General features: G+C 40.1%; 2 protein-coding genes across 4 annotated transcripts in view; one reads left to right on the top strand and one right to left on the bottom strand.

Moving 5' to 3' along the window:
- Positions 1-529: 529 nt before the first annotated feature.
- ZNFX1 (zinc finger NFX1-type containing 1) lies at positions 530-17163 on the top strand. 2 transcript variants are annotated; one of them, XM_031951603.1, is made up of 14 exons: positions 530-678; positions 3100-3204; positions 4645-6468; positions 6963-7094; positions 7886-8034; positions 8612-8755; positions 8962-9088; positions 9322-9569; positions 9847-9986; positions 10559-10713; positions 11252-11397; positions 11702-11812; positions 13148-13243; positions 13657-17163. In XM_031951603.1, the coding sequence occupies exons 2-14, from the start codon at positions 3144-3146 to the stop codon at positions 16096-16098; spliced, it is 5775 nt and encodes a 1924-aa protein (XP_031807463.1). In that variant the 5' UTR covers positions 530-678; positions 3100-3143; the 3' UTR covers positions 16099-17163. The 2 variants fall into 2 exon arrangements, with proteins under 2 accessions (XP_031807463.1, XP_031807464.1); XM_031951604.1 differs by lacking the exon at positions 530-678 and adding an exon at positions 1213-1709.
- The window catches only part of DDX27 (DEAD-box helicase 27), a 24165-nt gene continuing 16842 nt past the window's right edge, over positions 16668-23990 (bottom strand). Inside the window, exons 8-21 of one of the 2 annotated variants that reach the window (XM_031951605.1) lie at positions 23489-23662; positions 22801-22951; positions 21444-21543; positions 21189-21330; positions 20917-21070; positions 20609-20690; positions 20297-20474; positions 19591-19697; positions 19257-19347; positions 18960-19054; positions 18725-18848; positions 18363-18450; positions 17796-17870; positions 16668-17707 (exon numbers count right to left, since the gene is read on the bottom strand). In XM_031951605.1, the coding sequence (XP_031807465.1) occupies positions 17689-17707; positions 17796-17870; positions 18363-18450; positions 18725-18848; positions 18960-19054; positions 19257-19347; positions 19591-19697; positions 20297-20474; positions 20609-20690; positions 20917-21070; positions 21189-21330; positions 21444-21543; positions 22801-22951; positions 23489-23662 (1580 nt within the window). In that variant the 3' untranslated portion in view covers positions 16668-17688. The remainder of the gene's footprint in view (positions 17708-17795; positions 17871-18362; positions 18451-18724; positions 18849-18959; positions 19055-19256; positions 19348-19590; positions 19698-20296; positions 20475-20608; positions 20691-20916; positions 21071-21188; positions 21331-21443; positions 21544-22800; positions 22952-23488; positions 23663-23990) is intronic. The other variant, XM_031951606.1, reaches the window with a different exon arrangement.

Below are 23990 nucleotides of genomic sequence, written 5' to 3'. Positions count from 1 at the left end.
AAGAGTGGCCGAGGAGCTGCTTTATATACAGCAGAAATACCCCCGGCGCCTGCATCTTACGTACATCCTGGACCCGCGTGGCTCTCTGGGAAATGTAGTTTCCGGACTTAAGGATGCTGCAGGGTGCTATAAAAAGTCCAGCAGCGGTTGCTAAGGGTTGATGTTGGTTGCTAAGGCCTGATCCCGCCCCGGCCTGACCCTCTCCCAGGTCCGGCCGGAGCGGAGTCTCCGCCATGTTGCTCTCGCCTTTTTTTTTCAAACCCCGAAGCTACCAGGGGTCTGGGCCCGTGGGTGCTCTCTCCCTCCTCCCCGCCCTCCCCCCACCCAGGGCTGCATTCTCGGTGGCTGGGCCGAGCGCCGCCCTCGGGGCCAGGAGGACAGAGCCCGGGCGGCCCACTCCTTGGCCCCCAGGGCCCTGGCCCGGCCCCGAGAGTTTCCTCCGCCTTAGGGGGAGGGAGGCGGGTCCAGACCGTGGGCCCCGGATCCTCGCCCGGCTCCAGCTCCTCCCTCCAGCCCTCCCTCGCTCCGCCCGCCCTGCCCCGGCTGTTGGGGAAAGGAAACTGAAAGTAGAGCCGGGGCCGGGCGGGGCCGGACTGATCTGGGCCCCATTCCGAATCGGAACCAGACCCGGAGCAGGCGGTGGTGGCGAAGGGAGCGCCTAGAGCCCCTAGAGCCCCGGTGAGTGTCGGTCCCTCTCCCCGCGCCAACACTGGCTCCCCAGCATCCCTCCCCTGGCCCCCAGCATCCTATCCCTCGGCCGATCGTTGCCGTCCTGCTTTTCCCCAACCCCCCAACCCGACCCCCCCCAACCCCCATCGTCGCCGGGCTCCCCATCTTCAGCCCTAGACCCTATGTACTGCTTTTCCCAGGAGTTGGCATCCCCTTCCTCAGCCAGTCTTAAGCTACGTTTCCGCTACTCAGGCCCCAGGACCCTGCAGTTATTACCGCCCCTCCCCCCAATCTCGCCTCAAAACACCGATCTTCCCACCTACCTGTCTTTCCTCTAAAACTCACCCTTATGTCACCCTGTTCGTCAGCGGAACCGTGTAAATTCTCATTCTTCCTCCGCCTGCGTCTTTCCTTCCCCCCTTTACACCTAAACCTTTAAACTCCCCCACCCCGCTTCCCAAGCACCACCTTTTTGTTGTTGTTTGTGCTCCCTCCCGGCTTCCCCCTCTTTTTATCCCCCGCCTTGACCCAGGTTTGGTCTCCACCCCCCGAGGAAATCTGTGTTTCTGGGTTAGTATTTTTAAGCACGACGGAGGAAGCGTTTTCCCCTCACAAACAAAAGCTGAGGCTGTAGCCTGCATTGTGAGGCCCGGCTTGAGGAAGAGCAGAAGAGGCTGGGAAGGAGTCCCCAAACGTTATTCCCAGGCTGGTGGACATCTTTGTGATGAGTTCCCCTCCTCCAGATCTCTAATTTCAAGCTAAAGTAGCCGGTTTTCAACCGTGAAAGTGTTAACTGCCTCTCAGTGAAAGGGATAGCTTCCGAAAGCTGTAGCCACACCCCCACCGTTTGGGGCCAGCATTTATTAAACTCTCCCTTGGTGCTGTCGGTATCCAGCCTGGCTCTGGGAATTGGAAATGCCTGAAAGCCTAGGCCCTCAGGGGGCTTACATTCTAATAAAATGGCTAACGGGGAGGATTTCTGTGGTGAACAGTCCTGTGAGTGGGCCCTGGCTGGGCCGGGAAAAAACCTCTAGCTGAAGGTGAGATTCAAGCGGTGGAGCTGGAAGGGAGGAGGGGAGGATGACCATAAGATCATAAGGAAGAGTAATGGAGGCCAGTAGGATCTCCCGTTGGAAAAGTGAGGGGGGGGGGGAGAGGGGGAGGAGAATAGAGTATAAAAAGAATGGAAAGGGGGAGATGGATCAAATCCGGAAGGATTTTAATAGTTGACCCTGGAGGTAAAGAGGAACTCAATGGAGTTTAATTGAGGAGGGAGATTTAATGGTCAAGCCTTAGGGGGAGGGAGGCGGGTGATTTCACAATCACGAACTTTTAGATTTGGGACTACCCCAAGAGGGCTTCCTCTTCCAATAATGGCTGTCATATAGAAACCAAAAAATTAAAGATGAAGCAAATTTCTAACTCAAGAAAAAAACAATAAGAGATCTCAGGAAAAAGAACAGAGTACTTTTGATTTCTGAAATACTAATTTGCTATATAATTTTTTTGTGTTTTGTCATTTTTATTTACATCCAACTCTTCATGACCTCATTTGGGGTTTTCTTGGCAAAGATACTGAAAGGGTCTGCCATTTCCTTAAGCTCATTTTACAGAGGAGGAAATAGAGACAAACTAAGGTTAAGTGACTTGTCTAGGGTGATATAGCTAGCACATGTCTGAAGCTAGATTTGAACTTGGATCTCCCTGACTCCAGAACTTGCATTCTATTCACTGAGCTACTTGGATGTCCCATATAATATTTACAAGGCATTTTTCCTTTGGGGAAAATTTGCTTACTGAATGTGGCACTTTAAAATATGAAGAATATGAATGCAGAGTGATGTGATGAATCCATGATGCCAGATAAAGGAATATATAGCCATTTTCTGCAAGCAAAAACATTTTTTTATAGGTGAAGAGAGTAAAAACAATACCTGAAGTTAAGATCCTATATGCAGCAGAAGTTTTAAGTGATAATTGAAAAGAATCTTTGCAACTAATACTGAAAAAGTAAAGGAAATTTGATCTGCTCTAATAATTTAGTTATAACTTATTTATAAAACACTTTACTGACCACATCCCTGTGAGATGAGAAGTGCCAAGCACCATACATACCCATTTAAGATTAAGAAAGATTAGGTGTCTTGCCCATGGTTACACAGTTAAGTATCAAGAGTCATCATCTAATTCCAAGTTCAGTAGTACTCTTTCCATTCTATCACATTGTCTTTAAATTAAAAATCAGATACTGTTTTAGTTACCTAGTATTTGATGTGGTCAAATGATTCCCCATAATTATAACAGAGTTTCTCTTCATTGTATTCTTATAAAATAAACGGAAGCCTTCAGCTAGAGATTGGACCAAAAATCAAGATTGCTGCTTGATTCCTCAGGATTACTGAGAGCTAACCTGAACTGATTTCTTTGTAGCAAAAAGCTGATTGAACATCAAGCAACTGAAGATATTTTCTGAAATGGATGGCAGGAGACCTGGCCCAGACCCCCCACCAAGGCATTCTAATGTGAACCACAGAGGTAAGCAGGATCTCCTACTTTTAATAGAACACTATAATAAGAGATTGAAAACTCATTCAGAGAACAGACCAAAGCAGAATTATTTGTAATTCCCTTTAAATGGAATAATTTGTTTCATAGTAACAGCACAAATGATCCCCAAAATTGACAACCCTTCTCAAAAAGATTAACATATGTTACATCTCATTCAAACAGAAACTCTAATAGAGTCAAGAACTGAAGTTAATGGTATTGTCCTATTCACACACAGTGTTATTCCCAAATAAACCTGTTGCTTTATTATGACCTTTTTTACTTGATTAAAATTTCCTAAAAATAAACTTCTGCTTTATCCAAGTATTTTATATGTCACATAAGTTTTGGGTGTGGTATAAATGAGGAACAGAGATTGTCTTTGGGGGGCAGGAGGCAGTAATACAAACTATTAAGAAGGAAAAAATAAAACTTCACATTGCCACAAAGAAATTTCAGACAACCATAAATAATTTTAAAATGTTATACTTCTTGATGACTGGTTTCTTCTGACACAAGTTTGAAAAGGAAATATGAAAAGAGTAATAATAGTAAGAGCTTTAAAGTTTGGTTGTTTATCTTTACCTCTTGATGTGTCCTACATGTCTTTTTAAGGCCACTCCAGTCCACATCATCCATCAAGCCTCCTTCCCTAATTCCTCAACTGGAAGCATTCTTACCTGTTATCAGCATTTTTTATTTCTTTTGGGCATTTATCACATTCTAGTGTGTATTATATTTATCTATTACATATCTTATAATCCACAGAAACTTACTTGAATAAACACTTGTACATTTTGACATATAATTCAGCATTTCAGTTTTTGTTATGCTTAGTTGTATGTTGCATTTTATATTTTTAAAATATTTTGTACTTTTAATTGCAAAATTCCCAGCTACTTTGCACAATCATTTATTTCTCACTAAATTCCTCTGGTAACTCATAACTGGGATTGATGCTTATAATCTTTATTTCATAGGAGAAAATTAAACAAAAAAAAAAAGCATTAGATAATTTCATATGTCACAATCCATTTCAAGACTGAAATAGACTTTGAAGGACTTCTGAATTCTTTGGTCTAAATTGTAACGGAATAGGAATTCCCTCTAATATTCCCAGCAAGTAGTCATCAATCTCTGCTTGAACTCAGTAAGGAACATCCAATAGAAAACTGTTAGCAACATAGTGCCAGAACAAGTGAACAGATCTCCTGAGTTGTGCTGGTTTATAATAACATTTATTAACTGAGTTTATATATTTTATTTGTTTCTCTCACCATAAGAAAACTACTCTGTACTCCATCAGAATAAAAATTAAAATCTATAAAAAAAAAAACAGCTTATTCTTTAATAGTTGTATTGGATGCCTTAACCCTAGCTTTCTGTTCCAGGGGCCTTTTGCTTACTGAACATTTCTTTTCTGTTTAGGCCACATAGATGGAGAACTTCCACAAAGAACTAGAAATTGGACAAATAACCCGCCAGTTAATGTTCCAAGAGGAAGAACAGATCTTCCCAGAAGAGATACTAGAGCAAACAACAACACTGTTCCTCGATGGCAAAGAGAAGAAAGGTTTAGTGGCATGGGGAGGAATCCCCATCAGGGAAGAAGATTCCAGGGTGGACAGGCTGATGATGAAGCTAGAGGACAAAGAAATGGTCAAGAGCATGAAGCCAGAAGAAGAAATGGGAATCAAGATGGGAGAGACCGAAGGCATGCTGAAAATGTCCATTTTCGGAAAGATGCCATGAAATGGCGGAATCCACATCAGAAAGCTGGGGAATCATCTCAGCAAGCTAAGAGAATTGGCTTTGGATTCCTAGAAAGTCTCCTTCAGAAAGATCCCTCAGAGGTTGTCATCACCCTTGCTGCTAACTCTGGATTTAAGGATCTTTTAGATCATACATTCATGAAACCTGGCTTACTTCAGCTCATCTGCCAAGTACTTAAAAAGGCATGTAGCTCTAGAATGGATCGACAGAGTATTCTGCACCTCTTGGGCATTCTGAAGAATTCCAGTTTCCTCAAAGTGTGCCTGCCCAGTTATGTGGCAGGAATGATAACTGAGTCTGTTCCTGCCATTCGACATCAGTACCCAGAGCATATTAATAACATACTCTCACTTCTCCAAGACTTGGTAAGTGTGTTCCCAGCCAGTTCTGTACAAGAAACCTCCATGTTGATGTCCATTTTGCCTGCTTCTCTCAATGCTTTGAGAGCTTCCGGCATTGATATTGGAGAAGAGACAGAAAAAAACCTTGAAAAGGTTCAGACCATCATTGAACACTTGCAGGAGAAGAGACGGGAGGGAACTCTAAAGGTTGACACCTATACTCTGGTGAAACCTCAAACTGCAGAGCATGAAGATAACTATAGAACAATGACTATTTACCCTACATACAATGAGGTACACCTGGATGAAAAGCCCTTTCTTCGCCCAAACATTATTTCAGGGAGATATGAGAGCACTAGCATCTATCTGGATACTCACTTTCGACTCCTACGAGAAGATTTTGTTAGACCCCTAAGAGAAGGGATTTTGGAACTGCTTCAGAGCTTTGAAGATCAGGGTTTGAGGAAGAAGAAATTCAACGACATCCGAATCTACTTTGACACACGGATTATCACACCTCTTTGTGCATCATCTGGTATTGTATACAAGGTACAGTTTGATACAAAGCCATTAAAGTTTGTGCGTTGGCAGAATTCCAAACGTCTGCTCTATGGTTCTTTGGTCTGCATGTCCAAGGATAATTTTGAGACATTTCTTTTTGCAACTGTATCTAACCGCGACCATGAAGACCTTTACCATGGAATTGTACAGCTTTGCTTTAATGAACAGAGTCAACAGCTATTAGAAGTTCAGCCCTCAGATTCCTTCCTCATGGTGGAAACAACTGCATACTTTGAAGCTTACAGACATGTGCTAGAAGGGCTACAGGAGATTCAGGAGGAAGATGTTCCTTTTCAGAAGAACATTGTTGAGTGTGAATCATACGTGAGAGAGCCTAGTTACCTATTAAGGGGTGGCAGATACGATTTCACACCCCTAATAGATAATTGCTTAGCCAGTGAAATGGGGAAACTATCACTAAGAAACATTCCAGACTACAGAAGACCAAGAGTTAATGTTTTAGACCTTAGCCAATGGCCCTCAAAGGAAGCCCTGAAATTAGATGAATCACAAATGGCAGCTTTGCAATTTGCTCTTACTAAGGAATTGGCCATTATTCAGGGACCTCCAGGGACAGGTGAAGTTCTGATATTTTTTTTTTTTCTTTAAGCTTTATCATATTAATTATTGGGGTGGGTGGGAGGGGTAGTCAGATTCCTAATATATGCCCAAACCATAATTGATCATCTAGAATTGCTCCCCAAGAAATGGTAGAATAAAAACATAAGGTTGGAAAGGATTGCTAGATGTGAAGAGATAGGATGTTACAAATCAAATATCAAATCATTAGCATTTGCTATCTCTTATCAAAGGATGCTAAATTATAAATTTAATGATTTTCTCAGATTTAACTTGAAATATTCCTATAATATTTACGATCACACTAGTTAAAATATCAGATGCTTTTTTTAAGAGTTTCATAAGGATTTTTAATACACAACTTAACTGATATCCTCTTTGGTGGTACTCTTGTTCCTTGATCCTACTCTACCCTATTAGGAATAAGGACCCTAAGCATACTAGAAACGATTTTTAAAAATATTAATCTCTGCATTTTTGTTTATCTTATAGGGAAAACCTATGTGGGTCTGAAAATTGTCCAAGCTCTTCTGACTAATGAGCAGGTATGGCAGATTAACACACGGAAGTTCCCTATCCTTGTTGTGTGCTATACCAATCATGCCCTGGACCAATTTCTGGAAGGTAAATTTTGTAAGACAACTTGTTCTATTCTAGAAAGTCAGTATTGACATTAGCACGTACATGTCAGTTTGTATTCTTTTTCAAAGAGGACCATAACAGCAGAAAAGTGATGTCATGACACGCAAAGGAATTGGCTTTAAGTGAGAGAGGTCTGTGCAAGGTCATCAGCTTCCAAGAGCCGTCTGGGACCAATGGCAAATTATAGATCAGAATGAGTGGAGATGGCTCCAGATGCAGTGGCAGACCTTGGATTTATTAAAGCTCTTTCTCAGGTCTCACTTTGACTGAGGCAAAGAACAGCTTTTCTATCCAATCCAAAAAAAAAAAAAAAAAAAAAAAACCAATGTAATCTGAGAGGGGAAGACACTCAGGATTTCTAGCCAAAAGAGAAATAATTGCTATTTACATTCATTGAGCAAACAAGACCCAAACTTTGATCCTTGAACATGTGTTAGAACCTATTATTGGCCTAGCTATGAGAGCCAAAGGTTTGAATTCTTACGAAAGAAATCTGACCCTTAAACCCCAAGATTTCTTGTCAGGTTTTCACAACCAAAATTTACATTCCTTTGTTTAGAATACCCACAGATAAGGGTATAATACTCTATGTGAGTTGCCCATTTGGGCACATTCATTAACATTTATAAATATCAGTCTTTCCTTTAAAAACAATATAGAAAAGGCCAGGATTCAGGATTCAAATTAAGCCAAAGTTACCCAGTGTACTACTCATCCAAGATTAGTAATTTTTTTGTGACTCCTCTTCATATTATGTTCACTTCTTTCTTCAGGAATATACAAATGTCATAAGACCAGCATTGTTCGAGTAGGTGGAAGGAGCAATAGTGAAGTCTTGAAACAATTCACACTAAGAGAACTGAGAAACAAACGAGAATTCCGACGGAATCTCCCTGTACATCTCCGGAGGGCCTACATGAGTGTATGTTTCAAATTAAGAAAACTTCCAGAGTAAACGTTCTTTGGAAAATTAAGTGCTGAAAGTAACTTGTACTTTGTATTTCTCTTAACTGTCTTCCAAAAGTGTGTTACATCAGAATTTGGTTTTTAAATGAGGCTAATTTCTAAACTTGTGCAAGTGGGAAAAGCCTGAATGTGATTTAAGTGCATGTATTTCTGTCAATTGTTGCTTTCTGCGGGCTCGAATGCTTACTTCCACGCCGAAGTTTAAAAGTCGTGCTCTGTGCCTGTAATTTCTTTGCTGGAAGGAAGTCTCCATGAACTAACCCCCAACAATCTGGCAGCTTTCTGGTCATAAGAATTAGAGCTGCCTTTGTTGCTCAAGTGTTCATTGACTTATTCAGGGTCTTAGAAAGCTTTTGTCAGAAAAAAAAAAAAAAAATTAAACCAAGGTCTTGCCAGCTCTCTATCCATTATGTTTTATTGTCTCCCCCTGATTTTCTTACTGAATTTAATTGCCCTGTTTATTATTGTTTTGGGGGCCTGGGAAAAGGGAAGGGTAGTTTCTATTTTCAAAGCACATCTCATTTCTTGAGCAGATCATGACAGAAATGAAACAGTCAGAGCAGGAAATCCACAAAGGAGCCCATCATTTGGAGTGTACCACTAAAGGAGTTGTACATGAACGACATCTGCAGAAATACATTGCCCCCCAACATTGGAACAGTTTGATGAATGGACCGGTAAGCCACCAAAATCATCCCAAATTGGTATAAATATCTAGCTTGCTTCATTCTAGAATATGGATCTACCAAGCCAGAGGTGAGCTTTTGTTGCTGCTAATTTAAGGATAGAGAGAAGGCAATATTTGAAATCCTTAACCCATTTTAACCATTTCCTCTGGTCATCAGGATCAATATTGCTCATTACTGCTGTCTCCCTTTATCAGGATGTTGAATGGCTTTATTCAAGGAAGGGTTGGAAGCAATCAATGATCCTGGAGTGGTTGGGCCTGGGTTTTACTGCCTTTACCCAAAGTGTGTCTTCACCCCCCATTGAAGAGCCTGAGAATGCAGGTAAGAGACTAATACTAACATAATTTCCAAAGCTTTGTAATGAAATGTGGAGTAGAGAACCAGTAATTGACTAATGTACAATCAAGTCTTTCTAGGCTTTATATTATTACCCATCTGCATTTCATAATTTGAAGACTTCTTTTTCTTTCTCATTCCCTAAAGTCTATTTTCTTTATCAGAAATGGCTTTCTCTCACTTCACCACCACCACTTAATTCACCATTTCTTCTTTAGCTCGGCAAGAAGGGGGAGGTGAAGAGGAAGAAGGTGAGGAGGAAGAAGCACTAATTGAGATCTCAGAAGAGGCTGACTTGATCCAAGCAGATCGTGTGATTGAGGAAGAGGAGGTTGTAAGGCCTCGACAGAGGAAAAAAGTAGATAATGGAGCTGTTCAAGAACTGGCTAAAATTCTGTTGGCTATGAGATTGGATAATTGTGGCCAAGTAGCACCTGAGCAGGAACAGGCAACAGGAGAATGGGAGGTAAGTTTCTTATATAGTATCTAGGTCTTCTCCAGAGTAGAACTAAGCAAAGAATTCTATTGCATATTATACTTACTATGAAGAAAATCTAAAACATTTCTTCAATTTGTTTTTAAAGTGGTGGAAGGGAGGTTGAGAAGTGGATTGGTTGTATTTATTTTGTAAATAATGTGCAGAAAAGGGAAACAAGAAGATACTGTGCTGTTATTGAAATATATTGAGGCCTGTGATTCTGAAAAACCACTAAGTCGATGGTTGTTGGTGCTTTTGCACATAGACTCAACGTAGTCATAAAAAGAAGATGAAGAAGAAAGTGAAGGTAGAGCTACGAAAGTTGAATGCAATGACTGAAACCGAAGCTAAGGAAATAGAGGATGTGTGGCAACTGGACCTGAATAAACGATGGCAGCTCTATAGGTATTTTCTTCACTCTACCCCATCAGGACTAGAGATTTGATTTTTCCATTTGCTTTTGCCTTTTCCATTTCCCCAGTCTTCAAATGGGATGTTTTTCCAATGTATTTTTTCTTCCCCCTCACTCAAATCTCAATTATAATTGTGATCCTTTCATTATCTTAGAATCTTATAGTAAATCCCAGATACCCATTGCATTAAATTAAGATTCTTGATTGTGGGCTTTAAAACTAACCTCATTCAACTTTTCTGCTGAGTTTCTACTACTCTTTTACCCACAATATCATCTTGTCAGTTTATGTTCTAGCCATTAAGCAAATATGCTTACTTCATATACCCTATTCTTTGACAGTCCCATCTCTTCATATGTATGTTTATTAACTTGTTGATTAGAGGTGTTTGTTTGACCCTTCTTCCCACTGAATTAAGCTTTTCCTGGTCCTAGAATTTCCTAGTGTCATAAAGATATACAGCCAAGTAGATACCTAACAAATATGTTGCATGAAGCAGGGCTGCAATTTCTGCTTCAGGACCATTTTATAAGCACATTGATTACTTTCATCCACTTTCCCTAGAATGTGGTTACAGATGTACCAAGGAGATATTCGCAGAAAGATCCTGAACCATGAACGACTGTACCAGGCCTCAGCAGAAAGAATGGTAGAACTGAAGCTGCAGGAAGATCTCTGCATCCTCAAAGATGCCCAAATTGTAGGAATGACCACCACAGGTAAATGTAGAGAAAACCAGCATCTTACATCTACACTATCTCTAGAACACAACTGTTACCAAATTAGGAGCACAGAAACAAACTCATCTCTAAAATGCCTTGTGACAGAAAAGGGCTAATATGTAGGAAACTCTCAAAAAATGTGAGTTATTCTCTCTATTATTTGAAGTTCTGGTAGGTTTTAAAAGTCCAGATTTAGTCCTAACTTCTAAATTAAGGTGTATATTGTTGTTCAATTGTGTCCGACTCTTCATGACCCCATTTGGTATTTTCTTGGCAAAGGTACTATAATGGTTTGCCACTTCCTTCTCCAGCTCATTTTACAGAAGAAACTGAAACAAACAGCGTTAAGTGTCTTGCCTAGGATCACCTAGCTAGGAAGTATATGAGTCTTCCCTGTAGTCTTCCTCCAGGCCTTGGAACTTCATCCACTATACCACTTAGTGTGGTTTATCAGTACGCCTAGAGGCTGATTCCCTAACGTAATCAGAGTTTTCATGTTGCACAAAGCAGTTTCTTTTTTCTCCCTATACTTGAGGTGCTGCCAAGTACCGCCAGATACTACAAAAGGTAGAACCTCGAATTGTCATAGTAGAAGAAGCAGCAGAGGTACTAGAGGCCCACACCATTGCCACACTGAGCAAAGCTTGCCAGCATCTCATCCTCATTGGGGATCACCAGCAGGTAATTCAGACCTACTTTTACACAGCCAATAAGAACTTATTCCATAAGTAGTAGTGTGCTTCACTTCACTTTGAAATTTCCTTGTTAAGCTCTAGTTTTCCTATATTTTTGTGATTTTATCATCATTAGAGTCCAATCTGAAAAGTTCTGTTATGGGACTTACTATAATCTTAAATCAGATTTTGCCCTTCCCTCGTTAGTTGACTACCAATTTATATGAATTTTTTTCTGTAGAGTATATCAATTTGGATATGCTTTGACCAAATAGTGACATGTGTTACATGTTTTTCTCCACTGCTCATAGTTGCGTCCCAGTGCCAATGTATATGACCTGGCAAAGAACTTCAATCTAGAGGTCTCACTTTTTGAGCGGCTAGTAAATGTCAACCTTCCCTTTATCCGTCTGAATTACCAGGTAAGAAACAACAGACTTTGGTAAGAATTTTATATATTTCCTTTTTTATTTCTCATTTACTAGGTGAAAAGTGTTAAGATCTAGCCATTAACACATTTCATGTGAATTCTTATTGATACAATTCTCAAATCAGTTTTCTCTTATAAGGCTTGACTAGGCATAGTTGATTTGACTAGTTGGGAGTCAGGAGTTCTTATACAACAGCATGCTTTCTCCCAGGTTTTTCCAAAAGCAAGTTAGAATTATGTATTGTGGTCTTTGGAACATTTGCCCACTTTTTAGGATTATGTCATGTTTCTTTTTTTTTCTTTCTTTTTTTTTTTGGGGGGGTTTTTATTTAATAGCCTTTTATTTACAGGATATATGCATGGGTAACTTTACAGCATTAACAATTGCCAAACCTCTTGTTCCAATTTTTTTTACCTCTTACCCCCCCCCCACCCCCTCCCCTAGATGGCAGGATGATCAGTAGATGTTAAATATATTAAAATATAAATTAGATACACAATAAGTATACATGACCAAAACGTTATTTTGCTGTACAAAAAGAATCAGACTCTGAAATATTGTACAGTTAGCTTGTGAAGGAAATCAAAAATGCAGGTGGGCATAAATATAGGGATTGGGAATTCAATGTAATGGTTTTTAGTCATCTCCCAGAGTTCTTTCTCTGGGCATAGCTGGTTCAGTTCATTACTGCTCCATTGGAAATGATTTGGTTGATCTCGTTGCTGAGGATGGCCTGGTCCATCAGAACTGGTCATCATATAGTATTGTTGTTGAAGTATATAATGATCTCCTGGTCCTGCTCATTTCACTCAGCATCAGTTCGTGTAAGTCTCTCCAGGCCTTTCTGAAATCATCCTGTTGGTCATTTCTTACAGAACAGTAATATTCCATAATATTCATATACCACAATTTATTCAGCCATTCTCCAACTGATGGACATCCATTCAGTTTCCAGTTTTTAGCCACTACAAAAAGGGCTGCCACAAACATTCGTGCACATACCCTTTCCCTTCTTTATAATCTCTTTGGGATATAATCCCAGTAGTAACACTGCTGGATCAAAGGGTATGCACAGTTTGATAACTTTTTGAGCATAGTTCCAAACTACTCTCCAGAATGGTTGGATTCGTTCACAACTCCACCAACAATGCATCAATGTCCCAGTTTTCCCGCATCCCCTCCAACAATCATCATTAATTTTTCCTGTCATCTTAGCCAGTATGACAGGTGTGTAGTGGTATCTTAGAGTTGTCTTAATTTGCATTTCTCTGATTAATAATGTATGTCATGTTTCAAATAACATAGATGTGTATTTTTTTTTTCCAGCACCGCATGCGCCCTGAAATTGCACGGCTTCTAACACCCCACATTTACCAAGATCTGGAGAATCATCCTTCTGTTCTCAAGTATGAAAAAATTAAGGTGAGTTTATTTAAACATATTTCTAGAATTATTACTAACAGTTAGGGGATTATATAATGGAAGAAAACCAATTCTTGAGAGATACAGTTCCTTCCAGTTTAATTCTAAGTATATTCAGTAGAAAGCATACTTAGCCTTTATTAACCCAGTTGCTCTATATCTTAATTAGATGTAATTATGAGAAGATTGCAATCAATGCAATTGAATAGTAGAATAAAGTAGAGTCAAAGAACTTTTTTTAAAAAAGAGTCTCTTCCTAGAAATGAGTAGACAATTCATGTCAAAGTTAAGAAAGTCACATGAGAAGTGATTAGTGCCCAGTTGTTCATTGTACCAACTAGGCTCTCCAAGAGGAATAAGGTTCTGTACAGCATGGCTCTACCTCTAACAGGATTTTCTTTTTATTTTCACAGGGGGTCTCTTCTAACCTCTTTTTCGTAGAGCATGACTTTCCTGAACAAGAGATCTTGGAAGGGAAGAGCCACCAAAATCAGCATGAGGCTCGCTTTGTGGTAGAACTGTGCAAATACTTCCTATGTCAGGAATATCTGCCATCTCAGATCACTATCCTTACAACCTACACGGGACAGCTCTTCTGCCTCCGCAAACTCATGCCAGCCAAGACATTTGCAGGTGTGAAAGTCCATGTTGTGGATAAATACCAAGGAGAAGAGAATGACATCATTCTGCTCTCTCTTGTGCGGAGCAACAAAGAAGAGAAAGTTGGGTTCCTCAAGATCAAAAACCGAATCTGTGTAGCTCTGTCCAGAGCCAAAAAGGGAATGTACTGCATTGGCAATATGGGGATGCTAGCCAAAGTTCCCCTGTGGAGCAAGATCCTTCACACTCTGCGAGAAAATGGTCAGATTGGCAGTGCATTAATGTTATGCTGTCAGAACCACCCTGATACACACACATTGGTATCCAAAGCCACTGACTTTCACCAGGTGCCAGAAGGAGGTTGCAGTCTCCCCTGTGAATTTCGCCTGAGTTGTGGACATGTCTGTACCAGAGCCTGCCATCCCTATGATTCTAATCACAAAGAGTTCCAATGTATGAAGCCCTGTCAGAAGATCCTCTGTGATGATGGACACCGATGTCCATCAGTTTGCTTCCAGCCTTGTGGTCTTTGCCAAGTGAAGGTCCCTAAAACAATTCTGCGTTGTGGACACCAGCAAATGGTTCCATGTTCCATGCCAGAGTCAGAATTCTGCTGCCAGGAGCCTTGTCCTAAGTTCCTGGAATGTGGGCACAAATGCAGCCACTCCTGTGGGGAAGAATGTGTTCGTCTTTGTTCTGAGATGGTCACTGTCAATCTCAAGTGTGGACATAGCCAACAGGTGAAATGCGGCAACGTGGAAGATCTTCAATACGGCTTAACTGTCAAGTGTACCACCAAGTGTAACACAATCTTAGACTGTGGGCACCTTTGCCCGGGCTCTTGCCACGACTGCTATGAAGGACGATTTCACGAACGTTGCCAGCGTCCCTGCAAGCTCTTACTCATCTGCTCACATAAATGCCAAGAGCCTTGCATTGGTGAGTGTCCACCTTGTCAAAGGATCTGCCAGAATCGCTGTGTTCACAGCCAGTGTAAAAAGAAGTGTGGCGAGCTGTGCAGCCCATGTGTGGAACCTTGTACTTGGCACTGCCAGCACTACCAGTGTACCAAACTTTGCTGTGAGCCATGTGATCGGCCTCCATGCTATGTGCCTTGTACCAAATTGTTGGCTTGTAACCATCCCTGTATTGGCCTGTGTGGGGAACCGTGCCCCAAGAAGTGCCGCGTGTGTCATCAAGATGAAGTTACACAGATCTTTTTTGGCTTTGAGGATGAACCAGATGCCCGCTTTGTACAACTGGAAGATTGTAATCATATCTTTGAGGTGCAAGCTCTTGACCGCTACATGTATGAACAAAGAGATGAAGAAGTGGCCATCAAGTTGAAAGTCTGTCCTGTGTGTCAGGTTCCCATCCGCAAGAACCTTAGGTATGGTACTAGCATAAAAAGGCGTCTGGAAGAGATCGAGAGAATTAAGGAGAAGATACAAGGCTCAGCTGGTGAAATTACTACCAGGCAGGAAGAACTACAGGTCCTTCTAGAAACAAAGACCACTATCCAACGGTTACTCCCTGAGGATTTTCTGATGCTAAAAGAAAAGCTCTCTCAGTCTGATCTGTCTGTGAAAGCCTTGGGTCTAGCTGAAAATCAGATCAGCTTCTATGAGCGCTTGGCCAGTATACGGGAATCACTGAGCAAGATAGAAGTCAGTGAGAGGGCTGGGGTAAGGATTCGGCTGGAACAAGTCCATAAATGGCTAGCAAAGGAGCGTTTGAGTTTTACCAGCCAGGAACTGGAAGACCTCCAAAGTGAAGTACAGAGGATAACATACTTGGTTAACCTCCTGGTCCGCTGCAAGATGGCAGGAGGAAAAATGAGCAGTTCAGTAGTAGAAGAGGTAGCTACCCTTCGAGAGATCCTAGAGGGCACTTTTAAATTCAGTAAAAGCAATGAGGAACTGGTGGTAAACAAAATGAAAGCTCTGGATGCTGTCCTTCCTTGCTGTGGCTTGGGCATCTCAGACCAAGAACGGGTACAAATAGTAAATGCTTTGGGCTATCCCCGAGGTCACTGGTTCAAATGCCCCAATGGCCACATCTATGTGATTGGCAATTGTGGGGGAGCAATGCAGAGGCGTAAATGTCCTGATTGTGATGCAGTAATTGGTGGTGAAAACCATACTTTGGAAAGTAACAACCAACTGGCTTCAGAGATGGATGGTGCCCAACATGCAGCTTGGTCTGAAACAGCCAACAACCTGTTGAACTTTGAGGATATCCGCAGGTTGATCTAGGAAGATGATTTCCTATTACCTTTTCTTTTCCTTCTCCTTCAGCCATAGCCAGGCGGGGCTTGGCTCCCTGAAGAAGAGACTGCTATTTCTGACTTCCCTGAAATCTTGGCACTCTACTGATCCATTTAGGACTTTTCCAATGTTTGTTCCTAGAGTTAGTCCTGCGCTTAAGTCAGCACTTTACCTCTAATCGAGAATAAAATTAATAGACAAGATTTTCCCCTTTCTTTCTCTTATAAGGTCAACCTCCCTGGTGCATGTTTTGGGCTTAAGTTGCTAAGTGATAATCTCCTGGCCCTCTCTTCCTGCCTGTCTTAGCTAAATGCTCTCTCTTTGTACAGTGCTTACTATGGCACTAGGCACATGGTAGGAGCTTAATACTTAATGACTGCATTTCAGGCCCCAGCAATGCAACTCAATTTTGTCCCAAAGGAAGTTATGTAGAAGACACTTGTCCCTTAAAGTTCCAACAGAAGCATTCTTATATTCCTCTGGGGCCATCTTTACCCCAAAAGGCAAAGAAGAGAATTCAGAAAATTCAAAGTTTATGACCGGGTTTTACACCTAACTTGAGCCTTGCACTTGGGTCTTGCACATGTCCACATTGACCAAGGAGTAACAATAGTAACACTTCCATTGGCTTGAATTTCAAGAAGACAAGAAGCTTTTTTTATTGAGTTTTAAAAGATTTGGAAGCAAGGCTGCTTCATAGGGCATGCCTTATTCATGCCTGAGGAATAAAATTGACATTCAGTAACCAGCAGCATCTACTTATCAAAGTGTAACCCTTTCATCTATCCTTCCTATATCATGGCTTGTGCCTGGGTGGAGCTTTTAGCATGCCTCCGATGTCTGCAGGCCCATAGCCTGGTGTACCGACCCAGGCCATACTCAGGCCATCTGTCCTGCTTAGGTGTTGCCTACACGGCATTTGTTCCATAAAAGACATATAGATTTCTCAGGTCCTTTCTACTGTTTGCAAGCAAAATTTCCCTACCTTATGTATGCGTTCCCTTTTTGTCTTTACTATGCACTTTAGAATATGATGCCAATTAATAAAGCAAATTATTGACAAAAATAAATGGTCCATATTTCTTTCTCATAATTGTTGTCACTATGCTCTGTTGGCACATCTGCTTTTTCAATGAAGTTGTAAACAGGACATTATGCTTTTATAGGATAACTTAAAAGATTCCTGCTGTTCTGTTTCCCTTTATAAAGCTAACTTCATCACATAGAACATCCTTCTCAGGCAAGAATAGTATCCTCAATCCCTAACTCCTCTTAGGAGAATTATGGTACAAATTACCCCCAGTTTTTTTTAAAATGCAATTACTGTTTCAGTTGAGCTGATGTCCTAGCCAGGGAGTGTTAAGAATGTTTTTGTCTGGCATGGAAAGGATATATTACAACAAGGCTTTAGGGTAATGATGCTCAAAGAAAGATCAGTTATTTAAAAATAAATGCAAACTACTGACACTTTTAATAAGAGCTTTTTAAGAGGATTTTTATAATCAAAGAGAACAATGCAATTACATTTCCCTAGACAAAGGATTAAAAGTAAAGTAGTATTTCTTCAGGTAACTACTGCTACTTCCTCCTCTTGTACCTGTGAAAAGAAATCAACAGAATTATAGTCATATATTACTTACTGAAAGAGGCGCCAAGATCTTAATCACCAAGATGACAGCTTTTACCTGGATTTAGATTTAAAGTTTCCTCCTTTCCTTGAGTGGAGTAATCCCATCTGTTTCCTTTCTTCAAAGGTGGGGCTGTGATCAACATAGCAGTCAAGCAGGATGTTAACTACTGGACAATTTTCTTTCACCCACAATTGTTCCCAATAGCCTTCCCCCCTCCCCCCCCCAAAAAAAAACCCAAAAATCTTCATGCTCTGATGCAAGAGAGAGAGAGAACATGTCTTTTGGAGAAAACTCCATACAGGGAATTTTCCCTCCCTCAGCTTGTCTTTGTAGTATGTTTACAGGAAAAACTATTTCTCATTTCTAGATAATCAAAGTGGAGACATGAAGTCTAGAGATTAGCCTTGAAATTCTAAATTTTTATCTACTTTTGCAAATTATGTCAAATTTCAACTTGCAGACTCTCAAAAAACATGAGCACAATAATAAGGGTTCTGTATGACACCTGAGCTTTGGCAGCTGTCATTCTATTTTACATTTTCATTAAATACATCATTTTAACTAATGCAGAATATACATATACATAGTATAAATAATTTTATAGACGATTTTAAATCCTACCCAGCTCGATACTGTTTCAAAGCCTTCTTGCTAGTGTTGGTAAGTTCCTCATCAAACACAGATTTCTTCACCTTCTTTTGCTTCCTGCCTATAAAGGGAAAGATTAAGTTAGTACTTTGTACCCAGTACCTTGAGACAAATTTCAATGTGCTCTTCATTAAGGTTCCTAGGTGCTTTTAGCCCAAATTTATGTGGTGGCATTCTAGTTGAGCATGAGACAATGTTCCTGCCTGATTTATCAAGGATCAAAGGAAGAATGACTTCTATTCCAAAAAGTAAATGGCCACTCTGGCCTGATCATTTACCCTTTTCACAGGCTGTAGTAATACTCCAAACACTGAAATTACACAATGTTCCCCTACCTGGGGCTGAGGTTGGCTCCTCCTCAGGCATGGCTCGTGCTCTCTTGGCCCTTCGATTCCTCTTAGCCAATCGCTCAGCAAACATCTGTGACTTCAGAATCTCAAATTGAGACCTTTCTTCTGGCTGTTGAGAAGGGTGAAATATGAATAAGGTTCTGGATACCAGTAACCCACCACACTCTCCACACTTCAGACATTCCTCTCCACACTTCAGACATTCAGACTCTTAACTCACCGTCATTTCCCCCTTTTTCTTGGAGTCCTTTATAAACTTCTTTCTCTTTTTTTTCCCCCTCAAAGCCAAGTCAAACTCTTGTAGGGCCTTTGCAACTAAGGAAAGAAAGAGGACACAAAATTCAAGAATTGTTTTCTAAGCAATGAAATTTCTATATTAAAGTGAGTCAACAACCACAAAGTAAAAAGCTCTGCTTTAAGGAAAGTCCCTGATTATAATTTATAGATTTTTATTCTCTCTTATTGAGAGAGTGACTAAGAATCTTAAAATATATCAGGAGAGCCTGTCACAACTCACTTTTTTCCTTCTTCCTCTCCTCTTTGTTCTGAAACCAGGTCCGTTCTGGTTCTTCATTCCCTTTTTCTAGGAGTCGTTTTGCTGTATTTATCTGTGAGAAAGTCAAAAAGTAAAGTACAGAGCATGTCTTTCAAGATTGGTGAACTGGTCACCGATAAGGAAATCTGTTTTAGCACATACATTATTCTACAAAATACTATCAACGAAGAGAGTCTGAAACCTAAGATGGTTTCTGATCTCATGAAGATATCAAAATTCCTGCAGAAGACGAAAATAGAACCAAAAAATTAGGTTCCCTAGCAAAATAAAAGAGCCATTTCCTACTGCTGCTTACCTGAGCTTCTGAGTGCTGCATTTCCTTCTCCTCAGCCTCCAGTCTCAGGACTGCATATACATCTTTTTCCATTTTCTCAATCTTGTCTCGGAATTTTAAGATTACATCTAAAGAGAAAAGAAGAAATAAAATTGCACATAGTAATATGTTTTGTGTGTGTGTGTGTGTGTATGGATATGTGTGTGTGTATGTATGGATATGTGTGTACATATATATATATACACACACACACACACACACATATATTTTATACATATATAGATAAAATATTGTTGTAAGAGCAACAAACAGATCAAGAGATGAAGAGGCTAGAGGTGACCAATAATGATGCACAGAAATGGCATAAAAGGAATCATTAAGGATATAGCTAGAAAAAAAAGAGCTAGGTCATTCATATAGTAAGAGTAAGGGACAAATGGATGACCTGAGTGATAAACAGGTATTTATAACATTCTAAAAAAACCAAAAGAACCTCTTATGGAAGACAAAGATTTGTACAGGATGAGAAGGCATAGATAGTCTATGATCTATATCAGTGAAGCATTATACATAATGATAAACTCACAGATCCATATAGGTAAATTTAAATGAAGAAAAGACTAAAAAGGATTTAAGAAAAACCAAACACTTTTTTTGCACCAACAGTCAAATTTCTCAGCTAGGAGAGAGGAAGAACTCCTGATGGAAAGATTTCCAGGCCACCTACCTTGAGGAAGGATTCTGGCCTTCACAGGCGCTTTAGCTGATTTCACTATCTCCTTTAACATTTTACGCTCCTCCTCTCCCACCAGGGACACAGAGCGTCCGGCCCTGCCAGCACGTGCTGTTCGGCCTACACGGTGCACATAATGCTTGATGGTGTTAGGCATTGTAAAGTTGATGACCTAGAAGGAAGAAATTTAGTATAATAGAGGCAAAGTCAGTCTAAGGGAGACTGAGAAACAAGAAAAAAAAAACATTTCCCAAGCCAGTCACAAAAGTTCATTCAGGAATATGGGAAAAAGATTGCTTGTCTTACTGTTTTGACACCTTCGATGTCTAGTCCTCGGGCTGCCACATCTGTGGCCACCAAGATGTCGATCTGTTCATCCTTGAAGCGCCTTGAAATGAAGAACAGAAAGGATCAGAGTGGCCCAACAAATGTTGAAAAAGGGAGCACTGACTAGTGGAGAGCACGGTTAGAAGACCTTAATTTTTGTTTCTACTTCTGATACTGAGACTTTACATCTTAATGAGAAAGCCTGCATTTCCCCACACTACTTAAGGAGGCTTAAATGACTTTTGTGAAGTTCCTGGGTTCATTTCCAAGACATTCCATATCTTTACCTTAGAGCTTCCAGACGCTGTGCCTGAGAGAGATTCCCATGCAACTCTCCCACCTGCAGCCCCATAAGCCCTAGAAGAATGTGCATACGATGAGCCTGTTTCTTGGTCTGGGTGAAGAGCATCACATGGTCTGTAAAAGTTCGTGTCAAAAGAGCTGAAGAGAAGAGAAAAGTCATGAGCAGATGGTCATCACTATCATCCACCTGCCCAAACCCAAAAAAGCAGGAGGAAAACCTCCTCCACATCTTTCACTTTGGTTCCTCAAGTCTCACCTGACACAATGGCTTCCCGGTCTCCTTCTCGATTAGGTCGAATTCGAATGAATTCCTGCCTAAGGAATGGAGCTACATCTGTGTTGCTATTCACAAAGATCCGGACAGGATTCTTTAGTGAGACCGAGGCCAGATCTTTCACCTGCCAGACATGAAAACAACTCTAGCTCATTTACGAAACAAAGCAGGATCCCTTCAAGACAACCCTTCAGCGAGCTAAGCTGCATTTACATTAGATGAAAGGGAGAGGCTCACCTCATCGGTCATAGTAGCCGAGAAGAGCATGGTCTGGCGGTGGTGCGAGCACAGCTGGATGATTTCCTTCATCTGTTCCTCAAAATACTCATCAAGCATCCTGGGAAAAGAAGACCAGCATGAGACACCCTCCTTCAAACAAAAGAGCAAGAAGCCCAAGACGTCAGAGGAAAGCTGGGGCAGAGGAAGACCCAAATACAAGATCTCAAATGCAAATATTAACATTCAGACAAGATACAAATAGCAACTACATGATAACTGACTGCTTTCTAACAAGAGGGTTAATGACAGAGTATCCTGACATGGTGGCTTTCTTTAGTTTCCTTTACCAGTATTTGGCTAGGGTGGTAAAAAAACAGTGGCAAATACAGAGAACAGAAGATAATAATAATATATAATAATTATAAAAAGCAATCCTTTCTGTATAAAAATAATCCTTGCTCTGCTACTTTTAATTTTAATATATATATAAATATAATATTTAATTTTAATATTTAATAGCTAGAGACTGGAAACAATATCAGTTTCTAGGAATTGTAAAAAAAAAAAGGCAAACAAACTATGGCATATTAACATAATGGAATATTACATTATATTACAAAAATTCAACAGAATATGAGAAGACTTACACAAAGTGATACAAGCAGGAAAGAGAAAAGCAGAGCCAGAAGCAACAAGTTAGTATGGTTTGGGGAGGGGTTTTTTTGGTCAGACCTGAGACTTCACTGATATAAGGAATTGCTAGTACCTCATAAAGGTACTAACAGCAAAAAGTCAGTCTAATATGCACAGGAAGTCAAACAAAAAATAAATTTTGACCCAAATATATACACAGGTACTATTACATTAATAATATATGTATCTGCATTGGACTGCCTGCCATCTAGGAGAGGGGGTGAGGGGAAAGAAGAGAAAAGTTGGAACAGAAGGTTTTGCAAGGGTCAGTGGTAAAAAAACTACCCATGCATATGTTTTGTCAATAAAAAAATAATAATATACGTATCCCTTGCTGTTGATAATTCAAGGTCAGTGGTAAAAAACTACCCATGCATATGTTTTGTCAATAAAAAAATAATAATATACGTATCCCTTGCTGTTGATAATTCAAGGTTCAGACACATCTACAATCACTATAACCTCTTATTTTTATTGGGTTTCAAGTTTGTATATTTTTCTTCTTTTTAAAAACCCTAGTTCATTTTTAAAAATGTCTATACTAGTTAATGGAAATGAAAATGTTACATATTCTATTAAAAGTGGGCACCATATCCTGGAAAATAGGGATAATATGAGTTATGGTTGTTGCTGGAGGTTCTTGGGATCCCAAAGTCACTAGAACCCCATACTTTCTACTTACCTGTCAGCTTCATCCAAAATGAGTACTTCAATACTACTCAAATGGAAGGAAGGGCAGTTGTGGAGATGGTCAATGAGTCTGCCTGGTGTAGCAATGAGGATATCTGGTCCAGCCCGAAGAGCTGCCTCCTGAGATTTCACATCCAAGCCACCTAAGGAAGAAGAGCCCAATGAAGTCAATGTCTCTTTAGAATAGAAACACTATTTAAAAAGCAAATCAGCTAAGACACTAAATGAGATGCTAGATTAATCAATGCCAGGAGACTTTCTCTTTCATCCTTCATCCATCCCAGTTATCAACTATCATATAATTGATACAAACAACTTACATAGTTGTTGTATATATAGTTATATGTAAATATAACTATAATATATAGTTGTATAAACAACTAAAATAACACCATCTAGAATAATTAATAAAGTTGGCAACCTTGATAGGATTTGGGTTCTGGAAGTTTAAGAAGTCCAAACCTTGGAAAATGATGCCAAAAGCATTCTTTCCTTAATAGTAGTAGCAAAAGAATAAGAATAAGAGGAAAAAGAAGTTCTTTGGAAGAGAAAGAATCACATTTTTTTCGGAATTATATTAAACATTGGACCACATAGTGGTGGATCCTTTATTAACAAATACAGAGAAATAATCTAGAATGTCATTTTAATGTGTTTTTAGATTTTAACAGGCAACTTACCCACTGCAAGGCAAGTGGTAACAGTACTGAACTGGGCCAACTGTTTGGTGACAGAGTGTACTTGAATGCCTAATTCTCGAGTGGGAACTAGCACAAGTACACGAGTTATGGGAGCTTGTCGAGGTTTATATATAAGACGCTCCAAGACAGGAAGGGCAAAAGCAGCTGTTTTACCTGAAAAGAAAGATGATGATGATGGAAAGTAAATAAAAGGTTGAAGAGTAGTATAGATTTACTTAAGAGTGTATGTTGGTCTGCATCTGATAACAGGAATGTTTCTTGATAAGGGCAAAGGGCATCAAGTCTTGACATTTCACAATAATAAAAAAAGCAAAGATCTAGATAATATAAAATAACCTAAGAAAATTAATACCTGACCCCCAAATACAGTTAAAAACCTACTTTATTTCTCATATATACCCCTTATATTATGAATTCAATGACCTTCCCAGTTTAGTGCTATTAGAAACTGGCTGGTTGCAATTAAGGGAAAGATTAAAAA

The sequence above is a fragment of the Sarcophilus harrisii genome, chromosome 2, assembly GCF_902635505.1.
Source record: "Sarcophilus harrisii chromosome 2, mSarHar1.11, whole genome shotgun sequence".
In the NCBI taxonomy this organism is placed as follows: Eukaryota; Metazoa; Chordata; class Mammalia; order Dasyuromorphia; family Dasyuridae; genus Sarcophilus; species Sarcophilus harrisii.
The sequence above is the reverse complement of the archived record's forward strand: the minus strand, read 5'-3'. Positions and strand labels throughout refer to the sequence as shown.

Bases quoted from the DNA above. Each gene is read 5' to 3' on its own strand.
- ZNFX1 (XM_031951603.1), top strand. From the start codon at position 3,144: ATGGATGGCAGGAGACCTGGCCCAGACCCCCCACCAAGGCATTCTAAT. The intron at 8,756-8,961 runs GTAAGCCACCAA...TCCCTTTATCAG, and splicing joins ACAGTTTGATGAATGGACCG to GATGTTGAATGGCTTTATTC. The intron at 11,813-13,147 runs GTAAGAAACAAC...TTTTTTTTCCAG, and splicing joins TTATCCGTCTGAATTACCAG to CACCGCATGCGCCCTGAAAT.